Source organism: Gossypium hirsutum, chromosome A07 (genome assembly GCF_007990345.1).
Source record: "Gossypium hirsutum isolate 1008001.06 chromosome A07, Gossypium_hirsutum_v2.1, whole genome shotgun sequence".
Taxonomy (NCBI): domain Eukaryota; kingdom Viridiplantae; phylum Streptophyta; class Magnoliopsida; order Malvales; family Malvaceae; genus Gossypium; species Gossypium hirsutum.
The window spans coordinates 45,237,831-45,265,506 of record NC_053430.1 but is presented as its reverse complement, the minus strand read 5'-3'; the positions used below and the strand labels follow the sequence as shown (position 1 = coordinate 45,265,506).

Genomic DNA, 27,676 nt, shown 5'->3' with positions numbered 1-27,676 from the left:
AGGCATTCATCGTGTACATATGCCATATTCTTCTCATACATAGTGAACGAGCACAATCACAAGACATTAACATATATCATGGATAAATAGGCTTACAAGCCAAAATTATTATAAGCCACATTCATGGTTATAAACAACAAATCAATATAAGCCAATACATTTGGCAAATCACAATAATATTCATTATAGAAAAACTAAGTCCCTATACATGACACTCACCTGAAAATATTTAACATACACATGTCAATACTCCAAAAGTAATGGCTCGATAGTGACGCTGCCTCCGACTATCTCCAACCCCGAGCTGACCTGAAAAAACTAAAAGAAATAGAAAGGAATGAGTACGCTTTACGTCTAGTAAGCTCACATGAAAATAATAAGCAATGTGATAACATGTTATTTTCAAATTCTTCTATTTATTCAAATTCCAGCTAAGCTATTTTCTCAAGTCATAGTCATTAAATTATTTTTATCTGGAGTTACGAAACTCCAAATCAGGATCCGTTAGTTTTCCCAGAAACTAGACTCATATCCTTTCCCACCATAAAATTTTCAAAATTTTTGGCCTAACCAATAAGTACAGTTTATTATTTAAACTCTACCCTGTTTCGCTATTTGACAGCTTCAACCAATATCTACTAAAAATCAAATATCTCATAGTACGAAACTCGGATAATGTTCCCATCTCTTTCTCTTGAAAATATCTCACTAAGGATTTCATTCATATGAATTTTAACTCATAATTATTTTTTTATAATTTTTAGTGATTTTTCCAAATTTGAGACAGGGGAGTCCGAGATCACTCTGTGTAACACCCCGAACCCGAAACCGACACCGGAGTCGAACACGAGGTGTTAACTGACTTTAACCCCTTAAAAATTTATTTTCCAGACACTGCCCAATCTGTGTACTAGTCATTTTAAAAATCATATCTTGAGTTTCGTAACTTGAAAATCAGTTTCGTAATTTTTCCCAGAAACTAGACTCATGTGCCCATCTATGTATTTTTTTCTAGAATTTTTGGTCGGGCCAATTAGTACAGTTTATTAGTCAAAGTCTCCCATGTTGCAGGGGTCGACTACACTGACCTTTGCCCATTACGACTTGGATATCTCCCTGCACGGGGCTTCAATACTGATTCCGTTTATTTCTATGAAAACTAGACTCAGAGAGGAATCTGTACATATATGGTACGACCCCTAATTATCTCTGGTTAATTTATAATGAATTTCCAAAGTAGGAGCAGGGAATCTAGAAACCGTTCTGGCCCTGTCCCACGAAAATCTGATTATCTCTTAATATACTGCCCATATGATCTTTTCGTTACTTCCTCATGAAAACAGACTCATCGAGCTTCGATTACATAATTTATTCATCAATTAATTCCACTCCTACTATTTTTAGTGATTTTTCAATCTCATGACACTGCTGCTGCCAGCATCTGTTACGAAAGTAACTAGGTCCATTTCATGCCTACCCTTGATCCAACTCAATCGAACATTCGTGCCATTTTCGCATGGCTTAAAGTTTACATGCCAAAGTTCAAACACAACGTAATAGCTTATACATGCCAAAATGTTCTTCTAAGCCAACTAAGAAGAAAGTACCAAAACTTGCTATCCGGTGTGATGACTTCGATGACGGCCTGACCCCGCAAAAATAGATGAGTCCAAGCAACCTATAATGGGTGACAAGGAAACACCGAGTGAGTTTATAACTCAGTAAGTCATAAGAAATGCACTACCATCCATCAATAACATTATCACAAGAGGAAACAAAATAGAACGAGACAATTTACTCCATCCATACCGAACCATACCATAGTTCCTCCAACCTATCGATTCAGTTTCATATCAATTCATGCATTCACATTCCCTATACTCATCAATAGGACATTGAAGCATTTTCATAAATCAATTTATTTTCGTTACAATCAAACGACTAAACGGCCTTTCACCCATCCTACGATAAATTTTATGTACGTGACTTCAAGTATATTTGTCACATAGGTTCAAACTTACCGAGCTCAACACCAAGTATAAGCATAGCACCTATTAGCCATGTACTCAAGACACTTACCCGATCCGCTGTCCGCGATCGACTCAATAGTGTCGCACACATAGTGTCCATAATGATTCACGAATGTATATTGAGTCCGCACACTCAGTGCTATATAATCAACTCGCACACTTAGTGCTACGTAATCAAATCGCACACTTAGTGCTACATAGTCAAACTCGCACACTTAGTGCCGCATGGTCAATTCGCACACTTAGTGCATCATATTCATTTCGCACACTTAGTGCAACATAGTCAAATCGCACACTTAGTGCTGTACAATTTAATCCCGCGCACTTAGCGCCAATCTCATGGTCATAAATGGTTATACCCGCACGTTTAGTGCCGAGACCAACAACTCAGTACATCTTACCTCTTTTCATTCAACAATTTCATCATCACATACGTACATGCATATATATATGTATATTTATTCATTCCATTCAGCATCAATACATAAACATTATGACCATTTGAAATAATACCAACTACATGCTTAATGACTTACCTTGTGTTGGGTAAGACGGTTCCAACTCGGCTACTCAGTGATCTTTTCTTTGCCTTTGCTTGATTCTCCTCCTTTAGCTCCTTGAGCTTAATCAATAATTCACTAGTTTAACCATCTTGTTAAACATTCATTATTCAATTACACATGCTTATGTATGTTTGTATATTCGGCAACCATCCTCACTAATTACTCATGTTGATGGTCGAATGGATGTATGTGTGTACAATGTCAACTATAACATCATGTAATTCCACATATGACTACATTTCTTAAGTTCCACATCTTAATGCCCATTATACATAATCAAATTTAACATCATATATATATTTACTCATGTGGCCGAATATACATACTCCCATATAATATCAAGTACTCACTTTAAGTATATTGCCGAATATACTTAATCATACACACACCTAACCAAAATAATTTCTAAAATCTTTATATCATTTATAATACATCTAATTATCCTTTTTCACATTATCAACTCAAATCACATACATTATTTACTATAACATCTTTACATTCGGCATTGGTGTCAACCATAGTAGCCGATTCTTCCTACTTTGTACCCATGCATCTATTAATCCTTAGTAGGTTCAAACACTTCACACACTAGGATTCATCAAATTTTTAACAAGAAATAAAATCTCTAATCCTCAAACTACCATGGCCGAACCTTCATGGAGTTGCTAAGACTCCTCATTTCTACTTCTCACACACTCTCACATCCAAACCCTTTTATTAAACACCCAAAGTCAACCATCTCCTTACCTCATCACCAAAGACATCAAAATACCAACCAAGAACGTAACATTCATGGCCGAATGTCATCTCCATCATTTAACAAAGTTTGAACCATGGCTAGGTAGATTTTGAACTTACAACTTAAAATATACATGAATCTCAAAGAATAACATTAAACATACCTCAATCTAGTTACATGCATGGCCAAACTTCCTCCTAATCCTCTTCCTTAGGATTTTTGGTTAAAAGAGGTTGAAAAAGGATGAACAAAACCTTTCTTTTCCTTCCTTTAGCTCACGGCAATGGGGTGTATGCATGAGACCATTATTCTTTTTTTTTTCATCACCCTTCCTTTCATTATTTAATTATCATGCTTATTATTTTATTTTCCTTACCATACATCACTAACACAACATGTTGGTGACATGTTTCCACCCATAGCATGGCCGGCCACTACATATTAGGGAGGGGGAATTTGACATGCAAGTCCCCTTTTTCTTCCACATGCACTAATAGGTCCTCATGCATTGACCTATCACATTTTAAAATTTTCTCATATAAGTCCTATTGACTAAATTCACATGCAATCGACTAAATCGAAGCTTGAATTTTTCACACATTCATGATTACATATTCTAGACAATAAACATCACATTCAAACCTTTCGGTGACTCGGTTTAGCGGTCTCGAAACCACTTCCCGACTAGGGTCAATTTTGGGCTGTCACAACTCTCCCTCACTTAAGAAATTTTCGTCCTCGAAAATCTTACCGGTAAATAGGTTTGGATATCGTTCTTTCATCGAGCTCTCGGGTTCCCAGGTTGCTTCCTCGATCCCGTGTTTGAGCCACAACACCTTAACCAACGGAACCCTTTTATTTCGCAACTCTTTCACTTCACGAGCTAGGATACGAATCGGTTCTTCTTCATAACTCAAATCAGATTGAATTTCAACTTCTGAGGGATTAATCACATGTGACGGATCGGATCTATAATGTCGAAGCATTGAAACATGGAAGACATCATGCATCCTTTCAAGTTCAGGGGGCAAAATCAATCTATATGCAACCGGCCCCACTCGTTCGGAAATTTCGTACGGCCCAATGAATCTCGGGCTCAACTTGCCTTTACGGCCAAATCTGAGTACCTTCTTCCAAGGTGACACTTTAAGAAACGCTTTATCTCCCACCTGATATTCAATGTCCTTTCGTTTTAAATCCGCATACGATTTTTGACGATCTGTGGCTACCTTCAGACTTTCGCGGATTACCTTTACTTTTTGTTCGGCATCTTTAATCAAATCAACTCCGAAAATTTTACTTTCACCAAGCTCGGTCCAAAACAATGGCGTACGGCATTTACGACTGTACAAAGCCTCATAAGGTGCCATCTTAATACTTGATTGAAAACTATTGTTGTAAGCGAATTCAATCAAAGGTAAATACCGTTCCCATGAACTACTGAACTCGAGGATGCAACATCTCAACATATCCTCAAGTATTTGAATTATCCGCTCGGATTGACCATCGGTTTGGGGGTGAAAAGCGGTGCTAAAATGCAGCTTGGTACCCAAAGCTTCTTGCAATTTCTTCCAAAATCGTGAGGTGAATCTCGGATCTCTATCCGACACGATAGAAATAGGTACTCCATGTAATCTCACAATCTGAGAGACATACAATTCGGCTAGTTTATCCAATGAAAGATCCGTACGCACGGGGATAAAGTGAGCCGACTTAGTCAGCCTATCAACAACAACCCAAATCGCATCCTTCTTACTTGCGGACAATGGCAGTCCGGACACAAAGTCCATTGTGACTCGGTCCCATTTCCACTCGGGTATCATGATCGGCTGAAGTAACCCTGAAGGCACTTGATGTTCCGCTTTCACTTGTTGACATATTAAACATCTCGAAACAAAGTCGGAGATGTCTCGTTTCATACCATGCCACCAAAACCGACGTTTCAAGTCGTTGTACATTTTCGTGCTCCCCGGGTGAATTGACATTCGGCTACAATGGGCTTCGTTCAGAATCATCGGAATGAGTTTCGAATTCCTTGGAACACACAAACGACTTCTAAACCTCAAACAACCATCATCATCAATCTGAAACTCCGATTCCTTGTTCGGAACACACTCAGCTCGTTTTGCAACCAATTCATCATCGACTTTCTGAGCTTCACGAATTTGATGAGTCAATAATGGTTTGGCTTTTAATTCAGCTACTAACACATTGTCAGGTAGAACAGACAAGTGTACATTCATCGCTCGCAAAGCAAACAGTGATTTTCGGCTTAAGGCGTCCGCAACCACATTAGCCTTTCCCGGGTGGTAATCAATGACAAGCTCGTAATCTTTCAACAACTCAAGCCAACGTCTTTGTCACAGATTCAAGTCTCGTTGAGTCATCAAATATTTGAGACTTTTGTGATTCGAAAACACATGGCACTTCTCACCAAACAAATAATGTCGCCATATTTTCAATGCAAACACAATGGCGGCTAGTTCGAGATCATGGGTCGGATAATTTCTCTCGTGTGGCTTCAATTGTCTCGACGCATAGGCCACAACTCGACCTTCTTGCATCAATACGCAACCCAACCCAAGTAGGGATGCGTCACTATAAATGACAAACTCTTTACCCAATTCGGGTTGCACCAAAATTGGAGCTTCCGTCAAATGAGTTTTCAGTTGATCGAAGCTTTTCTGACATTTCTCCGTCCATTCGAACTTAACATCCTTTTGAAGTAGCTTCGTCATTGGTGTGGCTATCATCGAGAAACCTTTGACAAATCGTCGGTAATAACCGGCGAGCCCTAGAAAGCTCCAGACTTCGGTAACATTTCTCGGAGGCTTCCAGTTAAGTATGGCTGAAATTTTGCTCGGGTCAACTCGAATACCCGATGCGGATACCACATGACCCAAGAAGCTAACCTCTCTTAACCAGAACTCACACTTACTGAACTTAGCATATAACTGCTTATCCCGCAAAATTTGCAACACTAGCCTCAGATGCTCAGCATGTTCGGTCTCATCTCTTGAATAGACCAAGATGTCATCAATAAACACAACTACGAACCGATCCAAATACGGCCTGAAGATCCGATTAATCAAATCCATAAACACCGCAGGGGCATTAGTGAGCCCAAACGGCATCACTAAGAACTCGTAGTGATCGTACCTCGTTCTGAAAGCAGTTTTGGGTACGTCCGAATCTCGAATCCGCAACTGATAATAACCCGATCTCAAATCTATCTTTGAAAACACCGATGCTCCCTTTAATTGATCGAACAGATCATCAATACGCGGTAACGGATACTTATTCTTTATCGTCACTTTATTCAGTTGACGATAGTCAATGCACAACCTCATGGTTCCGTCCTTCTTTTTCACGAACAATACTGGTGCACCCCAAGGTGAGAAACTCGGTCGAGCGAAACCTCTATCCGTCAATTCTTGCAACTGAGCTTTCAACTCTTTTAACTCGGTTAGTGCCATACGATACGGAGCGATCGAAATTGGCGTAGTTCCAGGTACAAGCTCAATACCAAACTCTACCTCCCGAACAGGTGGCAAACCCGGTAACTCTTCAGGAAAAACATCCGGGTATTCACAAACCACCGGCACCGATTCGGGTTTCTTTTCTAACTCCTTGTCATCAAGTACATACGTGAGGTATGCTTCGCACCCTTTCCTTACATATTTCTGGGCCAACATTGCTGATATTACAGCTGGCAACCCCCTTAAGTCCGCAGACTCAACTCGGATTATTTCGTTATTTGCGCACCTCAAATCGATAGTCTTGCTTTTGCAATTCACAACCGCATCATGCACGGTTAACCAATCCAAACCAAGAATAACATCAAACTCGTCGAACGGCAAAAGCATCAAATCGGCCGGAAAACAGGATTCTCGGATTATTAGAGGGCATCTCTTACACACTTTATCAATAAGTACGCATTGACCCAAAGGGTTTGATACTCGAATTACGAGCTCAGTAGACTCAACAGGTAGAGTCTTACTGGTTGCTAAGGTTTCGCATACATATGAATGAGTAGAACCAGGGTCAATCAATGCAATCACATTAGTATCAAAGAGAGTGAAGGTACCAGTGATGACGTCGGGGGAGGATGCCTCCTCTCGTGCGCGAATGGCATATGCTCTAGCAGGAGTACGGTTCTCGGCTCGATCGGCCGTATCAGAGGCCCCCCTCTGACTACCACCCCTGCCTCCTAAAATTCTCGGTGGTCTACCTCTAGATGTCACTCCACTAGGTCTTGCACCTTGAATCTTATTCTTCTCATCCAGCTCCGTGCAATCTCTAATAAAGTGGTCCTTCGAACCGCATCCGTAATAGGCCCTGCTAGTAGACTTGCCCCAACATTCACCTAGGTGTCGTCTTCCACATTGGGGACATTCAGGTTTCTCGTGACGATTATTGCCCACACTAGCTACCGAAGTAGCTCGGGAGCCCATCGATGGTCTTGCCCTGATGGAAATTCCCGCAGTCGCCCTCGACTTATTAATGTCCTCCCTGAACTTCTTTACAGCTGAGAACGGAGCTTTACCCGTCGATCTTTTACGATAATCTCTAGCTTCAAATTCAGCCTTCCTCTTCTCCTTTCCAAGTTCTTCCGCCTTGCAGGCTCGTTCGACTAGTGTTACGAATTCTTTTATTTCCAAAATACCCATTAGTAGCTTTAAATCTTCATTCAATCCTTCCTCGAATCTTTTGCACATAGCAACCTCATCAGCTACACACTCCCGGGCATACCTACTAAGTCCTACGAATTCATGTTCGTATTCAGATACAGTCATACGGCCTTGCTTGAGTTCCAAGAACTCCTTACGCTTCTGATCAATGAACCGTTGGCTAATAAATTTCTTTCGGAATTCCGTTTGAAAGAAGTCCCAAGTTACTCGCTCGTTCGGGACTATGGAAATCAAGGTCCTCCACCAATAGTAGGCTGAGTCTCGCAACAAAGATACAGCACATTTTAGACATTCGTCGAGTGTGCATGACAATTCATCGAACGCCCGAATAGTGTTATCAAGCCAGAACTCGGCCCTTTCGGCATCATCAGTTACTATGGCCTTGAACTCCTCGGCCCCACGCTTCCTAATCAAGTCTACAGGTGGCTTACTCAGCCTCACAGAATCAGCGACTGATGGCATTACAGGCTCTTGGGGTGGATTATTCAAATTTGGGAATTGTTGGATAGCCGGGTTGGTTCGGGCATATTGCGCGACCCACTCATTCATCATGGTAAAAAAGGCTTGTTTAACCCCCTAACCTTGATTATTCGCAGATGACTGAGGTTCAACAGGCGGCGTCCCTTGTGCAGGAGCAGCCGCTACGCTCTCAACGTCATCCGCTAGGGTTCTTTCTTCACCGGGGTCCATTTACTAATCAAAACAAAAACATTTCAACCGTCAGAAGTCATCACACATTTAAACATTAACATTCGGCATGTATAGCTAGACTCATACGCGCTATGGTAGTCCTAGAACCGACTAAACCATTGCTCTGATACCAATCAAATGTAACACCCCGAACCCGAAACCGACACCGGAGTTGAACACGAGGTGTTAATTGACTTTAACCCCTTAAAAATTTATTTTCCAGACACTGCCCAATCTGTGTACTAGTCGTTTTAAAAATCATATCTTGAGTTTCGTAACTCGAAAATCAGTTTCGTAATTTTTCCCAGAAACTAGACTCATGTGCCCATCTATGTATTTTTTTCTAGAATTTTTGGTCGGGCCAATTAGTACAGTTTATTAGTCAAAATCTCCCATGTTGCAGGGGTCGACTACACTGACCTTTTCCCATTACGACTTGGATATCTCCCTGCACGGGGCTTCAATACTGATGCCGTTTGTTTCTATGAAAACTAGACTCAGAGAGGAATCTGTACATATATGGTACGACCCCTAATTATCTCTGGTTAATTTATAATGAATTTCCAAAGTCGGAGCAGGGAATCTAGAAACCGTTCTGGCCCTGTCCCACGAAAATCTGATTATCTCTTAATATACTGCCCATATGATCTTTTCGTTACTTCCTCATGAAAACAGACTCATCGAGCTTCGATTACATAATTTATTCATCAATTAATTCCACTCCTACTATTTTTAGTGATTTTTCAATCTCATGACACTGCTGCTGCCAGTATCTGTTACGAAAGTAACTAGGTCCATTTCATGCCTACCCTTGATCCAACTCAATCGAACATTCGTGCCATTTTCGCATGGCTTAAAGTTTACATGCCAAAGTTCAAACACAACGTAATAGCTTATACATGCCAAAATGTTCTTCTAAGCCAACTAAGAAGAAAGTACCAAAACTTGCTATCCGGTGTGATGACTTCGATGACGGCCTGACCCCGCAAAAATAGATGAGTCCAAGCAACCTATAATGGGTGACAAGGAAACACCGAGTGAGTTTATAACTCAGTAAGTCATAAGCAATGCACTACCATCCATCAATAACATTATCACAAGAGGAAACAAAATAGAACGAGACAATTTACTCCATCCATACCGAAACATACCATAGTTCCTCCAACCTATCGATTCAGTTTCATATCAATTCATGCATTCACATTCCCTATACTCATCAATAGGACATTGAAGCATTTTCATAAATCAATTTATTTTCGTTACAATCAAACGACTAAACGGCCTTTCACCCATCCTACGATAAATTTTATGTACGTGACTTCAAGTATATTTGTCACATAGGTTCAAACTTACCGAGCTCAACACCAAGTATAAGCATAGCACCTATTAGCCATGTACTCAAGACACTTACCCGATCCGCTGTCCGCGATCGACTCAATAGTGTCGCACACATAGTGTCCATAATGATTCACGAATGTATATTGAGTCCGCACACTCAGTGCTATATAATCAACTCGCACACTTAGTGCTACGTAATCAAATCGCACACTTAGTGCTACATAGTCAAACTCGCACACTTAGTGCCGCATGGTCAATTCGCACACTTAGTGCATCATATTCATTTCGCACACTTAGTGCAACATAGTCAAATCGCACACTTAGTGCTGTACAATTTAATCCCGCGCACTTAGCGCCAATCTCATGGTCATAAATGGTTATACCCGCACGTTTAGTGCCGAGACCAACAACTCAGTACATCTTACCTCTTTTCATTCAACAATTTCATCATCACATACGTACATGCATATATATATGTATATTTATTCATTCCATTCAGCATCAATACATAAACATTATGACCATTTGAAATAATACCAACTACATGCTTAATGACTTACCTTGTGTTGGGTAAGACGGTTCCAACTCGGCTACTCAGTGATCTTTTCTTTGCCTTTGCTTGATTCTCCTCCTTTAGCTCCTTGAGCTTAATCAATAATTCACTAGTTTAACCATCTTGTTAAACATTCATAATTCAATTACACATGCTTATGTATGTTTGTATATTCGGCAACCATCCTCACTAATTACTCATGTTGATGGTCGAATGGATGTATGTGTGTACAATGTCAACTATAACATCATGTAATTCCACATATGACTACATTTCTTAAGTTCCACATCTTAATGCCCATTATACATAATCAAATTTAACATCATATATATATTTACTCATGTGGCCGAATATACATACTCCCATATAATATCAAGTACTCACTTTAAGTATATTGCCGAATATACTTAATCATACACACACCTAACCAAAATAATTTCTAAAATCTTTATATCGTTTATAATACATCTAATTATCCTTTTTCACATTATCAACTCAAATCACATACATTATTTACTATAACATCTTTACATTCGGCATTGGTGTCAACCATAGTAGCCGATTCTTCCTACTTTGTACCCATGCATCTATTAATCCTTAGTAGGTTCAAACACTTCACACACTAGGATTCATCAAATTTTTAACAAGAAATAAAATCTCTAATCCTCAAACTACCATGGCCGAACCTTCATGGAGTTGCTAAGACTCCTCATTTCTACTTCTCACACACTCTCACATCCAAACCCTTTTATTAAACACCCAAAGTCAACCATCTCCTTACCTCATCACCAAAGACATCAAAATACCAACCAAGAACGTAACATTCATGGCCGAATGTCATCTCCATCATTTAACAAAGTTTGAACCATGGCTAGGTAGATTTTGAACTTACAACTTAAAATATACATGAATCTCAAAGAATAACATTAAACATACCTCAATCTAGTTACATGCATGGCCAAACTTCCTCCTAATCCTCTTCCTTAGGATTTTCGGTCAAAAGAGGTTGAAAAAGGATGAACAAAACCTTTCTTTTCCTTCCTTTAGCTCACGGCAATGGGGTGTATGCATGAGACCATTATTCTTTTTTTTTTTCATCACCCTTCCTTTCATTATTTAATTATCATGCTTATTATTTTATTTTCCTTACCATACATCACTAACACAACATGTTGGTGACATGTTTCCACCCATAGCATGGCCGGCCACTACATATTAGGGAGGGGAATTTGACATGCAAGTCCCCTTTTTCTTCCACATGCACTAATAGGTCCTCATGCATTGACCTATCACATTTTAAAATTTTCTCATATAAGTCCTATTGACTAAATTCACATGCAATCGACTAAATCGAAGCTTGAATTTTTCACACATTCATGATTACATATTCTAGACAATAAACATCACATTCAAACCTTTCGGTGACTCGGTTTAGCGGTCCCGAAACCACTTCCCGACTAGGGTCAATTTTAGGCTGTCACACTCTGACCCTGTTTCACAAAAATTCCAAAATCTCATCATATGAGATTCTTTTACTTACACCATTTCCTTTATCAGAAACTAGACTCTATAAGCTTTAATTCCATATTTTATTCAGCCTCTAACTCAATTTTCATTATTTTTAATGGATTTTCAAAGTTGGACCACTACTATTGTCCTAATCTGTCTCAGTGCAACATAATGATAACCATCACAAGTTTGTCATAGAAATTATTCTCATAAATATCACTCATTCATTTGCACTATTATCACAAGTCCATTTCCTTTCACATGTCAAACACATACTCATGGGTTTTGAGTACATACCTGTGCTATCTCTTAGCACAACCACTCATCTAAATAGGACAATCATATGCATCATACTAGTATCAACTAAGCATAGATAAGTTTATCATGTCGTTATTCTTTATATCATTATGTTTGTCATTACCGTTGAATTATTGAATTTCTGATGGACATTCCTTTTTCAGTTGTATAATAGAGGTGTACGTTTCTTTCTGAGTGGTATACACAAAGTATACCTTTCCTTTTCATATGGTATACACAAAGTATACCTAATATTTTCAAGTGTACACACAAAGTATACATAACCTTTTCAAATTGTACCATTTGGGTACAGAAATTATTTTCAAGTATTACCCTTTCGAGTTATATTCTTTTCTATAATGAGATCAAAAGATTACCCTTTTGGGACAATCTTTACTGCAACATATGCAGGACCTCATTTACACAGTAACCACCTGCGCAATCGGAAATCAATATTCAAACGGATTCGTATCTTTTCATAAATTACAAGTAAATTATGAACCAACATTTATCATTTTTTTAAAATATCACATTCCATCAAATTTCTTGGATCCAGAAATGGTAATTTACCATTTTAGTCCATAACCTTGTATTTTCCTGATTTAAGCCCGAATCCCGATTTCCTTGATAAATGAGCTTGGAAAGCTTGAACAAAACCCTAGCCATGGTGGTCTTCAAAATTTCGGTCAAGGCATGAAAATGAAGAAGATGACATCTTTTTTTCATATTATTTTGGCTTTATTAGGCAAATTGCTAAAATACCCTTAATGAAAAACAATTTAAAACATACCTAACCATGTCCATTTTTGTCCACAACTTAATTAATAGTCTAATTACCACATAAGGACTCCCAATTTTAAATTTCATGACAATTGGACACCTCTAACATGTAGAACTCAACTTTTACACTTTTTACAATTTAGTCCTTTTTACTAAATTGAGTGCCTAAACGTCAAAATTTTTTGAACGAAATTTTCACGAAATCATTCTATAAAATTTTAGACCATAAAAATATAATAAAAATGAAATTTTTCTCATCGAATTTATGGTTTTGAAACCACTGTTCCGAGTAGGCCCAAAATCGGGATGTTACAGATATAGATCGGATCTTTCGCACGTGATCACACCAAAAGAGGTTGAGATTAGCTCAGACATGACTTATGGTGAAGAGCCAGTTAAGATTTTGTCTCGGGAGGTCAAACAATTGAGGAATAAAAGTATAGCACTCGTGAAAGTTTTGTGGCATAGACATAGAGTCAAGGAAGCCACATGGGAACCCGAGGAGACCATGAGAGACCAATACTTGAATTTTCTCACCGGTAAGATTTTCGGGGACGAAAATCCCTAAGGGGGAGAATTATAGCAGCCTGATTTTGGGCTCAGTCAGAACGGTGGTTTCAAGACCACCGATCCGAAGTCAGAGAAATTATTTAATTATTATTTTAGAGTTATAGCATGTTTATATTAGTGCATGAAAAATTTGGTGAAGTAATTTTAGCGTTTATGAGCTTAATTACGAAAAATGACTAAATCACATAAAGTGCAAAAGTCCTATTTTGATAGCTAAGAGTGTCAAATAGCTAGAGGACCTAGATTGGAGGTCTTTAAAGGGCAATTAGACCCTTTAGAATAGAATGACCAGCTATAGGGACAAGGAAATAGAAAAGTCAAAGAAATTAGGCGGGTTGGTGACTTAAGTGAATAGATTGAATGAAATAAAAATTTACCTTCATCTTCTTTACTCTTTATTTATTCCCACCGAAATATCAGCCATTAGAGGGGCTTAGGAAGCTTGAAAGTTTCAGCAACTTATCCCTCTCTCAAGTAAGTGATTTTGATAGTTTTCTTGATGATTTTTACATTTTTTGGACCCCTTGAAGCATGAGCTTTCAAATGAGGGGACCATTTTGCAAAATGGTTGAAAGTCTAAGGTTTTACCATGAGAACGTTCATGTAGTTTTCTGAAATTTTATGAAAGAATATGAGTATTAGATGTGTAATAAATAACTTTTGTGAATAAGTTTTCATGAAAACCCTAACTAAGGACCATTATGCATAAGTTGTAAAATAAGTTATAAATGTGTGAAATAGTGGAAATTTTGGATTGCTATAAGAGTAAAAAGGGTTCGGCTAGGCTTATAATATGAATAAATTCGATAAAAATTGATTTTCGAGCATAGGAGTAAAATAGTCATTTTGTGAAAGTTTAAGGGCAAAATAGTCATTTTGCCTGTCTAGATTAAGGTGCTGACAAAACGAATGAATTTTATTATTTTAGATCAAGATATTCAAAATCCAAACCTAGACCGGGGGAAGGCCAAGAAGTAGATTAGACCGATTAATCGTCATATTTTGTAATACGAGGTAAGTTGTATGTAAATAATACAACTACATTGTTATTATATGTTTTTGGATTGCTATAGCATGAATTACTTGATTGTGGAATTGAGGATGCATGATGATAATTGAGATAGTGGAATCTCTCGTTTAAACCATAGGAAATAAATTGGATATTCATGCCAGGACGTATAGGTTATTGTGAGCCAGTGTAAGACCATGTCTGGGACATGGCATCGACATTGAGACGAGAGCTAGTGTAAGACATGTCTGGGACATGCATCGGCTATGAGATGTGTTAGTGTAAGACCATGTTTGGGACATGGCATCGACTTGAAATATGAGCCAGTGTAAGACCATGTCTGGGACATGGCATCGGCATTCTACCCCATGTTTGAGGCTTATTAATTATCTGGTAGTGTTCCAAATGGTTCAACGGTGAGAGTTATGGTTTAAGTTAATGAGAGAAGTATAACTTTGTTGTGAGTGGTACAAGTACCGATTTAGTATGTATGAGATGTGAGCTCAAAATATGCTATATGATTTGTAATGGATAGTGATGAGTAAGTTGTGCTTATGCCTTCTCTTGTACCATAAGCATGTTGATGAATGGTAGAATTGTTGTTATATTTATTGCATGCAAAGTACTAAGCTTTGTGCTTACTTTCTCTCCTTTTCATTTTCTTATAGTGCCGCCTAAATAGCTCAATGACCAACGTACTTCAGAGCCAACGATCACACTATTAGCCGAAGCATTCGGTATTGTCAGATTACTTGTTTTGAGTATGGCATGTATAGGGCTTAGGCTTTAATGTTTTGTGTCATTGAGAATTGGCCAAATGTGTTGGCTTGGGCTAAAATCTTTTATTTTGTATAAAGCATTGAATGAGGGCTAATATTCATTTTGTTATATATATACATAAAAGATGTTATTTTCATGGATGAGTATATTGCAATGGGAAATGTTGTCTATTGTGGCTGTTTTAGTTATGTGGATCATTCTTGTATTAGTGTTGATTGATTTGTGTAGGTTATGTGAGTAAGGTTAGCAAAGAGGCTTGGTAAATAGCCTTATTTTTGCCCACATGGGTAGACATACGAGCATGTGTCAAAGCAGAGTGTGACACATCCGGCTATGTGTCCCCTGCACGAAAAATTTGCAAGTTAGTATGCATGGTAGTAAACACACGGGCAGAGACACGACCGTGTGTCTCAGCCGTGTGAAGGACACGACCTAGCACACGGGCGTGTGCCTTGGCCATGTGACCCTTAAGAATTGCTGACGTCAGAAACAGAATGTCTAGGTTTTTGCACACGGGCATCTCATGGCCGTGTGAGGGACACGAGCCATGGACACGGGCGTATGCTACGCCGTATGAAAACCCCTGTAGGTTCGAAATTAAAATTAATTTCACTCGGGTAAAGGACACGGGTGTGTCCCTATATGTTTAGGCCGTGTGAGTCACACGGGCCAACAGCACGACCATGTCGAATTGGCCACACGGGCGTGTTGCCCCTCCCACACGGACGTGTGCCCTTGTGTCTAGTGTTATTTTTCAGAGTTCGTTGAAGGACCTGAATTGGTCCCGATTGGTTTTTAAATGAGTGTTAGGAGTCTCGTAAGCCTTATTGAAGAAGTTTAGAATAGGTTTTAAATTTGACCAGGTCTTGATGATTCAGAAGAGTAGGAATGCATGTGTTCAAGGTAGGTAACACCTCGTATTCCGCCCCGGCGTAGGTTACGGGTGTGGGGTGTTACAGCTATGAGCTACGAGCTACCTCTATCCCAAAAAATATTTCAAAGCACCAAGATCCTTTATATAGAAGCAAGAACTGAGATACTCCTTAAAAGTTTTCAAAGCAGCAAAATCATTCCCAAAAATACTTAAATTGCAGTTTAGTTTAGGAATGTAAAGAACGAAATGAATTTTGTCTGTCAATTTAACCATTTTTTTTAGGTAGTCACCACTATTTGGCAATCAGGGAGTCCTACGGAACATGGTACAACATCTCTTACATTCATCAAACACATAAGATCACTCGTAACATGATTTGAACACTCCATATCAATTATCCAATTATTCTTAGACTTACCATTCAACAGAGTGGATGTTGATTGTTTATTATCGAACACTACCAGAAGAGATTGCCATTGCTCAATGGTAAAACTAGTAAGTGCCGCCTCCCTTGGTAGTGGCGGAGGAGGAGAAGACTCACCGCTAGCCTTTTAGAATAATGAAAGAAAAAAATTGTGTAAAAAACCTTACTCATATGCCATGACAAAAATAGGATAATCTCTTAAATTTTATTGATAGATCTTAAGAGTATATATATATATACAATAGTAGTTACATAGGAATCAAATTGCTAAAATATAATGTCCTATAATAATATCACATAATATTGATTAAAAATCAAATTATTAAAAGATAATATAATGTTATGATTTTAATTAAGTTACTTAAAGCAACCTTGGCCAAAAAGCAAGTAGCTGTTGATTTAGGAGGTCTCAAAAGAGTTGAGTAAAGCTTTTGACAGGAAGAGTTGACGTTTGATTCAATGTTTTCCGGAGACAATTTTAAAAATTTCCGATCATCAAACTATTTTTCGTAAAAATAGACATAAAAAGTAACAATTATTTTTCGACGGTGCAACGTTGTTATTAGCGGTTGATAAAGGGCCGTGCTTGGCTGGCCTGGAGGTGCTGGGTCGGGCAAATTTTGAAGTTCATTGGGTCGACAGGGCCTGTTTGACAGACGGATAGTATTAGTAACTCGTTTCATTACGATTACAGAAAACTTGAATCAAACAATTGGGAGCTTTACTTTTGAGTAAACAACACTCTCAAAGCAATGGCAAACAATCCCTCACAGCTTCTTCCATCAGGTGACAGTTTTTCTTTCACTTTCCCTTAAATTTCTCGAGAAAGTTGGATTAAATTCTGATTTGGGTTTGCTTGATTTGTGTTTACAGAGTTGATAGATAGGTGCATAGGGTCCAAAATTTGGGTGATAATGAAAGGTGACAAGGAGCTCGTGGGTACTCTCAGAGGCTTCGATGTCTACGTTAACATGGTCCTTGAAGATGTCACCGAATAGTAAATCTCTTCCCTTTCTCTCTTTTAATGTTTACATATAGATTAGACCTCATATCTAGGCTTTGATTTCCCTTGTGTGTGTTAGGGTTTTATGTAAAATCGTGTTAGGAAAGTGACGGGAAAGAGATCAAGTTGGAGTTTTGGTTTCTGGATATTAGCCATGTTGCATGTATTTAAACAAATTTCAAATTTATGGTACCCCTCTTTGTCCCATGACTTTTGTTTGCCCTGAATATTCCGATGAATTTAAGATTTGCTTTTCATCTTTTGGTTCAATGTTTGAATTCTTTCTCAGTAGCAAGATGGTAACCGGAGAAAGTGAGATGGCTTAAAAGTTTGTTCTGATAGGGTGTGATTTAGAACTAGTTTTCTTCACAAAATTGGTGCCTTCTGTTAGAGTTTGGTTTTTTCAGCAAACCTTTTTGATCTCTGATAAATTTGTATCATTGGCATCCTCGGAACATATCAAGAACCAGCAATCTATGTAGCCAATGTTTTTGGGCTCGATGTCTGCTCACTTAGCTAACTACATTGCTTCCAATTTGATATTCATTGCTTGATTGTACTTTTTTCCACATTTAATTTACTATGTGATGTTTTTTTTTTTTCAATTCGAGAGTGATAACGTGTTTGATTTTCTTACTCATGTGCTTGAAAATAATGAGAAGATGTGCCCTTTTGATTGACTTGTATTGGCCTGGCAACAGATTTTCCCCATGCTTGTATACGTAAGTAATTGGAGAATGTTTATTACTGGTGTTGGTCTTAATTGCTTTTTCGTTTCTGTTGCATCACAGCGAGATCACTACTGAGGGAAGACGGATCACGAAGCTTGATCAAATTTTGCTTAATGGAAATAACATTGCCATTGTAAGTTTAAATGATTTGTGACCTAGTTAATACACTTCTTAAGATCATACTGTACTTAGGATTGGCATATTTATTGAGGATTGCATTATATGGTTAAGCACATGAAGCGTAGAACTGTAGATCGCCAACTAGGGGCAAATGTATCAGTTTGAACAATAGAAACCAAATGCCGCCCAACATGAAGAATTGCAATGAATTCCACTATCTAAATTTCTCATAATAATTCTTTTTTGTACATTGTAGCTGGTCCCAGGAGGCTCACCTGATCCAGAATGAGGCTGCCACCTCTTTTGGTTTTTATGTTCTTCCCTTTCAATGTTATCAAATTCTCAGTTTCAGAGAGAACTCTGGCATAGAAGGAAACGTCGTATCATTTAGACCTTAATCACTGTAAGATTCCCCAGGTTTCATTATAGGACAGAATTGGTCACAATTACTGTAATGGTTAATGATTTGATTATGCGAATTATAGTTATGATTCAACGTCTGTATCTTTAATTCAATTTTAACTATATGATCAAGTTGAATGCTTTGGTAATTCACTAGCTTCTGCTTTCTTAGGAATAATTTATGGCTAATAAGCAAACATGAACATTTAGTATAGAAGAATAAAGCCATTCCAAGGATCTTGAAATCGACATGATTATCTAACTTTTGCTTTGGAATATGCCAAAGTTTTATTGAATACATAAAGCAAACATTTAAGATACCAACAAACATCTCTATCAAGCATCCTTGGAGAGAAGTTCGTTTTTATGGACAGCTCGAGCATTGCAGAATTCATCAACGCAGTCCCCCCTTTCGAAAACAGAAGCGGCCCCCATTCCACTGCCTGCAATGACAAGAGATTCGGATAAAAAAAGGAAATGAACCAGGCTTAACATTTCAGTTAAATCCTCGGTTAGAGGGAGGAAGAGAAGGATACGGATACCTATGCACATTGAGATCACTCCAAAGCGACAGTCCTTCCCACGACGTTTCATCTCATTCAATAGAGTTCCCACACAGCGAGCTCCTGATACATAGAATAGTGTATAGCAAAAATTAATACATGTGTAACTGTGTATGGCTTGTGTGCCACTTCCATGCAGCAACCAGGGCAATTGTTTTTAAGTACCAGTAGCACCCAAAGGATGCCCAAGGGCTATTGCACCTCCATTAACATTGACCTTTTCACGATCAAGCCCCAATTTCTTGCAAGAGTATACAAACTGGGATGCAAATGCCTGAGGCGAGATACATATTGCATAATTAGAAAAAGAGGGCTTAAATTTGATTCACCCTCAAAATAAAAATCAACTAAAGAAACCCATCACCTCATTTATTTCAAACAAGTCTATATCATCAAGCTCAAGACCAGCAGACTTTATAGCAGCCGGTATAGCAACAGCAGGGCCAATGCCCATCACAGCAGGATCCACACCAACAGCAGCAAAACTCCTATAAAAAAAAGAGCAAAAACAAGCAGTGTGATCAGCTTACAAATATGAATTTATATATCCACTCCTACCTAAAATTCTCCTACGGTAATCGGTCCATAAGTTCTCATTACCTGAAAACACCGAGGATTGGAAGTCCTTTTTGCATAGCCAAACTTCTCTTCATAAGGAGGACTGCCCCTGCACCATCACTTACTTGGCTTGCATTTCCTTAGAAAAAAAATGTTGCAAGCTGTAACACAAGTTTCATACAACTGCATATTGTTGTTCTCAGAATTTCACAAGTTTTGTGATAATATATACCAGCAGTGGTAGTTCCATCCTTTTTAAATGCAGGCTTCAACTTTACTAAATCTGCCATGTTTGTGTTTGGGCGGATTCCATCATCTACCATAATTGTGGCTGCCTTCTCTTCCCCAGTTTTGGGATCCACAATCTTTGCAGATTAAAACAAGTTAACCAAGCATCATAAAACAATCCTAAACCAGAATAATTTACTACACAAAACTTACCTTGGTAAGTACAGGGACAATTTCATCTTTGAATTTACCAGAGGCTGTTGCAGCAGCAGCACGTTGATGAGATTCAACCTACGTTAACAAATCGCAGGCATTACAGACTGATAACAATTAAGCTTATATCAGTATATAAAAGTACATGCACAGAACTCACAGCAGCCTGGTCTTGCTCTTGCCGTGTCACACCATAGTGTTCTGCAACATTTTCAGAAGTAATGCCCATAGGAAGAAGGCAATCCCGGGCTTGAGCAAAGCTCTCTACCTGTGAAAATAAGTTGCATGTTACCATGTAAAAGATATCCTAGATTGTGAGTACAAACTATTTGTTCATAATACCTTTGCGTTAACTTTGGGAACCCCAGGAACAACTTTGTCAGTTGTCATGCTCTCCAATCCAGCACCAATGCCTTCATTCAAAGCCAACTAGGTGAATGCCATTCATATTCAAATAAATCTGTCTCAGCATTCATATACATAGATAAGGCATAGTATCTTTACCAATATCATAAAATCCTGCTTTTATGGAAGCAGCAACATCAGCGACTGCTTGTAGGCCAGATGAACATTGCCTGTTGACAGTTCTAATAGGTACCGTATCTGGTTGACGAATGTTATTATTTTAGCAATATGTATATGAAAAGGGACTGTAAAATGTAAATTAAACCAACAATTTAGAAGTCAATGCATGCCTTTCATTTGACATCTCTATTATCAACATAGTAAAGTAAACACCTTGGTGACTCCATATCTAGCATGCCAGTAGCAATTAACAAATGAAATCAAAGAAGAGGCATACCAGGGAAACCAGCATAGAATGCAGCCATCCTACACTCAATTCCTCTTTGTGAGCCGGGCGCCAAAACCGTACCCACAACTATATCAGAAACTTCGCTTGGGTCCAACTTTGTTCTATCTATCAAAGCCTGCATGCCATGAAGAATTAAGTTAAAGATAGGAGGGAACAAGGCAACGACAGCTCAATGCAAAAACCAAAAGCAACATCTAACCTTCAAAACAGGGGCAAGTAAATCATCTGCAAGTGTATCCTTGAAGCCTCCACGTTTGGCCTTACAAATTGCAGTGCGGCATGCCCTGTGTAAGTAACAAATATTTATAAAATAAAGATTTAGAGTAGGGAAGAAAAGGATACTGTAAAACAACTTACGCCACAATCACAACATCGTCACCGAAGGCAGCCGTCCGGTGATAAGCAGCGCTATCCCCAGCCGCACAATTTGAAGGCTGATGAAATGAAATCAAACCCACACTCAAAAATGAAAGGAGAAACAAAAACAAGAAGAAAAAAAATCTAATGCAAAGGATTAAGCTTACAAAGAGAGCAGCAGCAGATTCATGAGACGAAGAAGAAGAAGAGGGTCGTAAATGATGAAGCAAAACTCTCTGCCTGTTGAGTGCTTTCTCCATATCTACTGATCTATTAACCTCCCACTCAGTCCTTTCTGATCTCCCAATTGTTTCCTCTCTTCTCTAAATGGGTTTTATACTTAAATTTTTCAGGGACTTGGGGAAGTTTGGTCAAGCTTTTAAGAGGTCAGCTTTCGAGCTTGGCAAGTATTTGATAGTGGGAAAAGATACATACATCCCCAACAACCAATGAGTAGAACCTTAGTGGAATGAACTGTATCTTATTTAAAAAGCAAAATTTTTTCTTGCATGTTTTCTCATTACTTGTAGGTTTCCACGAAAATTACTCCCACGTTTTTCAGTTGTAATATCTATGTCTATATTATTAAACGTTCTTCAGGTTTTCTTTTCGCAAATTTAACGTTTTTCAGTTGTAGTATAATATTTATATTTTACATATACTATAAATTAAATTAGAATTACTTTAGAAGAAGAAGGAAATCTGGTAAACAAAAAATATCTCTTTTGAACTATTTTTAAAAAATTATATCTGCCAGTTTTATCTTTTGCCCATGTGATTTTACTATTTTATTATTTTACACACAAAATTTTTTTTCCCTGAAAATTGATACTAGTATGGTTTTTTTGGCCGAATTTTCCGACTATCTTTAAACTTATTTTGATATTATTTCCCATAAATTTAAAAAGAGTAATGTCAATTGAGTTCCACCTTATTCGGATGTACAAATTTGGAAGCATTGTGTTAACATGCAAGGGCAACATTCATTTCCCGTTACACCGATCAAGGCAAAATCACTTCTAAGAGAGTGGTTCACCACGACGCAATATTTCTTTATTTATTTCCCTTATTATTTGTACTTATTAATGCTAAGGTGTTTTTTTTTACAGTAGTAATTTTCCAACAATAACTAGTATAGATATAGGAAACATATTCGATTATATTAGTCTAAAATTAAAATGGTTTTATGTATTTTTATAAAAAAAATTGTTTTTACAATCTATTTATTATATTTCATGTTAGATTTATCTATACTATTAATAAAATACTTAACTGAGTTGGTGTCACAAGTTAATCGAATACTAACTTGGTTAGAAAATGACTAATATATCATTTTATTAAATGACTACTATATTATTTTGATGACTTTTTTGCCTTTTCATACCTTTATATAGTTTTTAAATAAAAGAATTAAAATTAACATTGTCGAAATCTTTTTGAAAATTGACTTTTTATTTTAGAAAACAAAAATGGAGTCGCCACCAATCTTTTTTATTAGGTGTGATCGGATCACCTCGTAATTTGATCATTTTAATAAAATGTTAGATTTACTAAACCGATGATTTTCGGTCTACAAAATCCAATAAATGAATTTGGGGGTCGGTAATGCATGAGGAAGGATTAGTACCCTCATAATGCCCAAATTTAGTACCTAGCTGATTACTTGATGTCTTAGTGTCGAGAATTGAGAATTCAAAAAAAATTTAAAGTACAATCCTTTTTTTTTGGCATGATTTTATTTGATTAAAATATCACTAACTAAATTAAATTTTATGGAAAATACCTTCTTATTTCGAGTTAATCGAGAAGAAAAGATCATGCCCCGTAAGTTAGGGCACAAGGTCTCGAATCCTCGAAAACAAGAATAATCACCATTTAATTATTACCTAAGTCCTATGTGTACTGAATTTTAAAAAGATGTACGATTATTTCGGTTCAAGGAGAAATTCATACCCCGTAAGTTAGGGCATAATTTCTCGAATCCTCTAATTAAAGAACATTATCTCAGTTCTAATTATTTCCTATGCGTCGGGTAAAAGAGAATATAACATTTAATGTGATGTGCAATTTATTTGTTTGAGTTTGGTACCAAATGAACGAGTGTATGTAAGCATAATATACAATAAAATAATGGTAAAAATAAAATAGCTAATGGGTACAAACGAAATAACACTATAATGAAATAATAATAGAAGAATAAAATGATTGTAGTAAAATGAGGGTAAAATAGAAAATGACTATAATCTGATAATAATAATAGTAATAATAATCATATCTAATGACAAAAATAAAAATAAAATAAAAAATAACTACTCAAGGATGCAAATAAAATTACATAATTTAGAGAGGGGCAAAAATATAAATAATCATAAAATAAAAGTGCTGGAAATAATAAAATAACAAATAAAAATAGGCAAAGGACTAAATTGAAAGCTAAAATAAATTCCAAGCATAAATTAAAAGAAGAAAAAAAAGGATTAAATCAAAATAAAATAAAAGGAAAAGGGACCCAGGGTGTTATTTTCCCCAACCAGCATGCGTGTCATTCCTTTGATAGGTCAACAGTAGGTCCGGGAACAAAAATGTAAGAAAATAAAATAAAAGGGTAAAAATAAAATAAATAAAAAAGAGTATAGGATGAAATTAAAAAAGGGAAAAAAACGAAAGGGTTTAGGAAGCAATTTTCCCAACCTTTCAAAAAACACACGGATCTTGGGGCTATTTAGGTCGGATCTTCGGGTCATGCCAAAACGATGTCGTTTTGAACGTCTGAAGCCAAGCCCAAAATGACATCGTTTTAGGGGCCTATATAAATTAAAAAATCCTAAAAAAAATCATTTGGTTTCATTTAAAAAATATTTTCTCTCTCTTCTTTTCTCTAAAACCTTCTTCTTCTTTCGGCCATTGCATCGTCACAACTTCGCCATGGTCATCGGTCATCGGCGACCGTGACTGTTGCCTCCGGTGGCCGGAAATTCAAAAGAAAAACTTTTTTTTGAATCCCATCAAAGCCCTAGAATCAAATCGGGGTTAAAATAACCCAAAACCCAACCAAAATTAGAAAATACGAGATCAAACCTTTCGACTTCTTTGTGTGTTTTTGAGAAGCAGGACGAACCCTACCCCTTCCTATGAAATCGAAGAGAGCCTGTCTATCGTCGGAGACAGGGGCCACGTCTGTCTGCGATGAGGAGGCGAATCGACACTCAGGTAAGAAATAACTTTCTTTTTCTTTTATTTACATTTTTCGTGAAATATAAAAAATAAACTACCTTTTCTTTTAAAACATGTTGCCTTTTTTTGTATTCGATTTCCTCCCATTAAAAATTACCGAAGATTCAGCTTTTATAGCTGAACCAAATACAATATTTCTTTTCTTTTCTTTTTCCTTTTCTTTGTTTTTGCTTTCTGTTTCTTCTTTTGCAAGTGTCATGGTGGTGGTCAACGACAAGGGGCAGACCTCGGGGCGTGGGTGTTTTTGGGAGAAGTGCCTGCTGACGTAGCAAGGAGCGGCAACTTAAAACTTAAGGGGAAACTAGGGTTTTTTGAAAAAAAAAATTAGGTTGTAGGCTTTGGGGCTTTTGTAAATGGACTATTTGTTATTATTTTTATTTTTGTTGTTTTGTTTATGTTGGGTTTGGGCCGGACGAATTTAGGCTTCTACAAATATGTCTAAAGATTAAACTCATGTTTGATAGATTTATAAACAAATTATTTACCACTATACCAATAATAATTCTTGAGTAAATTTTATAAAAAAATAACTTTTAACATAAGATGTTTGCTAATGGTTGTCAAACCCACAAAAAATAAATTCCTACACTTAAACTAAAATTAAATTAAATTTGTAGTATAGTAAGTAGGATCAATACCACAAAGACTAGATAGATCAAGTTTATTATTTCCTACCACAAAGACTAAATTGAAATAAAGAAAGGGAGATTAAATCTAAATATAAAATAAATAGCTAAAATTAAAATAAAAATAAATACTAGAAATAATTTGAGCGCAATAAAAATAAACAAACAAAATTAAAGTTGTGTAAATTGATATAACGAAAGCTCCAACTTCAGGCACGATTTTGACTCCAACTTCGAACAAATTTCAGATAATGGATTTTCTCCTCCAACCGATAAGTCGGTTATAGTGATCGAGGAACAGCCTCAAACTACGATCCCTTCTGTATGTAAATTAACTGTAGGAACAACTTGACAACTAATCATTACCAAGTAACTAACCTTGAAATTAACTACCACAATTTAATTTCTATGCAACTTTGTGAACTGAAAGGACCCAACTCAAATCAAGAGTCTCAACTTCGTCAGTTATTTAAACTTGAGTGTCAACTCTCTAGACAGATCCAACCAATCACTCAATTGGTTGCGTCAATTTATTTTTCAGTGGACCAAACATGACAATTATTGATCATACTAGTTCACCAATCATATGCCATCCAACACCAAATCAAGGGACCTTTCTCGGTTTTGATATTAAAACGATGTTATGAGACAACTAATAGGAAATTAATGAATATTGAATTTGAAAATATATGTACGATCTTGAAGTCTTACGGTTTTAATACCGAATAAATTATCCATCTAAAACTAAAATAAATATTTAGCTACTCATAATTTGAAAAACAAACAAGAAATAATTGGAAGAAAACTGCTCAAAGACGAAAATTTAAAAAAATTATCCCAAAAACACAAATCCTTGTGGGGATGCCAAAAACCAAATTCAAAGTCTGTCCTATGCGGCTCAAAACCAAAAATCAAGACAAAAGTTTTTTTTTTTTCTCTTTTTATGCGTGACTTCATCTCACACTTCCCTATATATTATAAAATAATTAATAAATCCTAAAATATAATGTATAAAATTTTTTTTATTCTTCAATATAAATCTAGTGTTATAAGGTTAAACTTTTCGTCTTGCAATCCATACGGCCTTAAGCAATTTTTTTTACTTCAAATGCGCCAAGTCAACTTAACTCTCACAAAATGAGAATTCTCATAAAAACTCTCTAAGGCATCAAATTATAAAATGGAAGCAATTCAAAGACAAAAGAAAGATTAAAAGAACAAAATAGCCACAAAAAAGCAAAACCCACCAGGTGTTTGAGTAAATGCTCCAAATATATTCTTTAACTCAAAGAAAAAGATACAATGGAGGATTAAAAATGAGGGGGAGGCTCTCTATATAGTTGAGCTCCCCAAAACCGACGATATAGATTGAGTTACATTGACGAACGAGATCGAAGCTTATCTACAATTAAAGGATTTACATAATCCCCAAGATTACAAAATCAAATCTTATCAGATTACAATCTTTTAAGATTACTTTCCATATTTACCACAGTAACCCTAATTTTCCCTAAGTACTTTGCTAGGCCACCAAGACTTCAAGTAGATGGGCTTCATAACTTGTTATTCGAATCGAGCCAGTTCAAGTGGGTCAAATAAGCCCTATTTAATATGTCAAACTTCATGGAATGCTCTTTGTGCTTTGGTCACAGGCTTTGAGTCATTACCCGTAACATTCTCCCCTATCCATTCTCACAACGCCCTCATTGCCCCCTCGGAATGAAATGGTTTGATTTGCCTCGAAACTTTCTCGACTAATCTTATTGTCGGGTAGTCCCACCCCTTGGAACCTTTGCATCGGCTTCCATTGTTGCTTAACTCAAATCGTTTTACTTGTTGGTACATCACGTTTGTAAAAGCCCACCACTCTTACTTTTGTGCATTGTGACTTGCCTCGATTAGAGCCCACTTGATCCACACAACTAGGCTTTGGCATACTCAAATTGAACACTTAGTTAACCTTGAGTTTTCCTGCCAAAA

At 37.1% G+C, this 27,676-nt stretch overlaps 2 protein-coding genes across 2 annotated transcripts; one reads left to right on the top strand and one right to left on the bottom strand.

Moving 5' to 3' along the window:
• Positions 1–17,232: 17,232 nt before the first annotated feature.
• On the top strand, positions 17,233–19,252 carry LOC107955231 (sm-like protein LSM5). Its single transcript, XM_016890966.2, has 4 exons — positions 17,233–17,633; positions 17,721–17,844; positions 18,642–18,714; positions 18,958–19,252. Exons 1-4 carry the CDS (start codon positions 17,600–17,602, stop codon positions 18,988–18,990), a joined length of 264 nt encoding a protein of 87 aa, XP_016746455.1. The 5' UTR covers positions 17,233–17,599; the 3' UTR covers positions 18,991–19,252.
• A 63-nt stretch (positions 19,253–19,315) lies between these two features.
• On the bottom strand, positions 19,316–22,391 carry LOC107955230 (3-ketoacyl CoA thiolase 1, peroxisomal). Its single transcript, XM_016890965.2, has 14 exons — positions 22,004–22,391; positions 21,837–21,913; positions 21,679–21,763; positions 21,468–21,594; positions 21,170–21,268; positions 21,008–21,078; positions 20,826–20,933; positions 20,666–20,743; positions 20,457–20,589; positions 20,267–20,363; positions 20,031–20,154; positions 19,832–19,940; positions 19,646–19,729; positions 19,316–19,546 (listed from the first exon to the last, which is right to left on the bottom strand). The coding sequence occupies exons 1-14, from the start codon at positions 22,094–22,096 to the stop codon at positions 19,440–19,442; spliced, it is 1,392 nt and encodes a 463-aa protein (XP_016746454.2). The 5' UTR covers positions 22,097–22,391; the 3' UTR covers positions 19,316–19,439.
• Between the last annotated feature and the right edge of the window lie 5,285 nt (positions 22,392–27,676).

What these genes read in the sequence shown, in the direction of transcription:
- LOC107955231 (XM_016890966.2), top strand. Translation starts at nt 17,600, where the DNA reads ATGGCAAACAATCCCTCACAGCTTCTTCCATCAG. An exon ending in CTCACAGCTTCTTCCATCAG is followed by an intron (nt 17,634 to 17,720) that starts GTGACAGTTTTT and finishes TTGTGTTTACAG; the next exon opens with AGTTGATAGATAGGTGCATA. An exon ending in CTTGAAGATGTCACCGAATA is followed by an intron (nt 17,845 to 18,641) that starts GTAAATCTCTTC and finishes GTTGCATCACAG; the next exon opens with CGAGATCACTACTGAGGGAA.
- LOC107955230 (XM_016890965.2), bottom strand. Translation starts at nt 22,096, where the DNA reads ATGGAGAAAGCACTCAACAGGCAGAGAGTTTTGCTTCATCATTTACGA. An exon ending in GACGATGTTGTGATTGTGGC is followed by an intron (nt 21,764 to 21,836) that starts GTAAGTTGTTTT and finishes TTACTTACACAG; the next exon opens with GGCATGCCGCACTGCAATTT. An exon ending in GGATGGAACTACCACTGCTG is followed by an intron (nt 20,364 to 20,456) that starts GTATATATTATC and finishes TTTTTTTCTAAG; the next exon opens with GAAATGCAAGCCAAGTAAGT.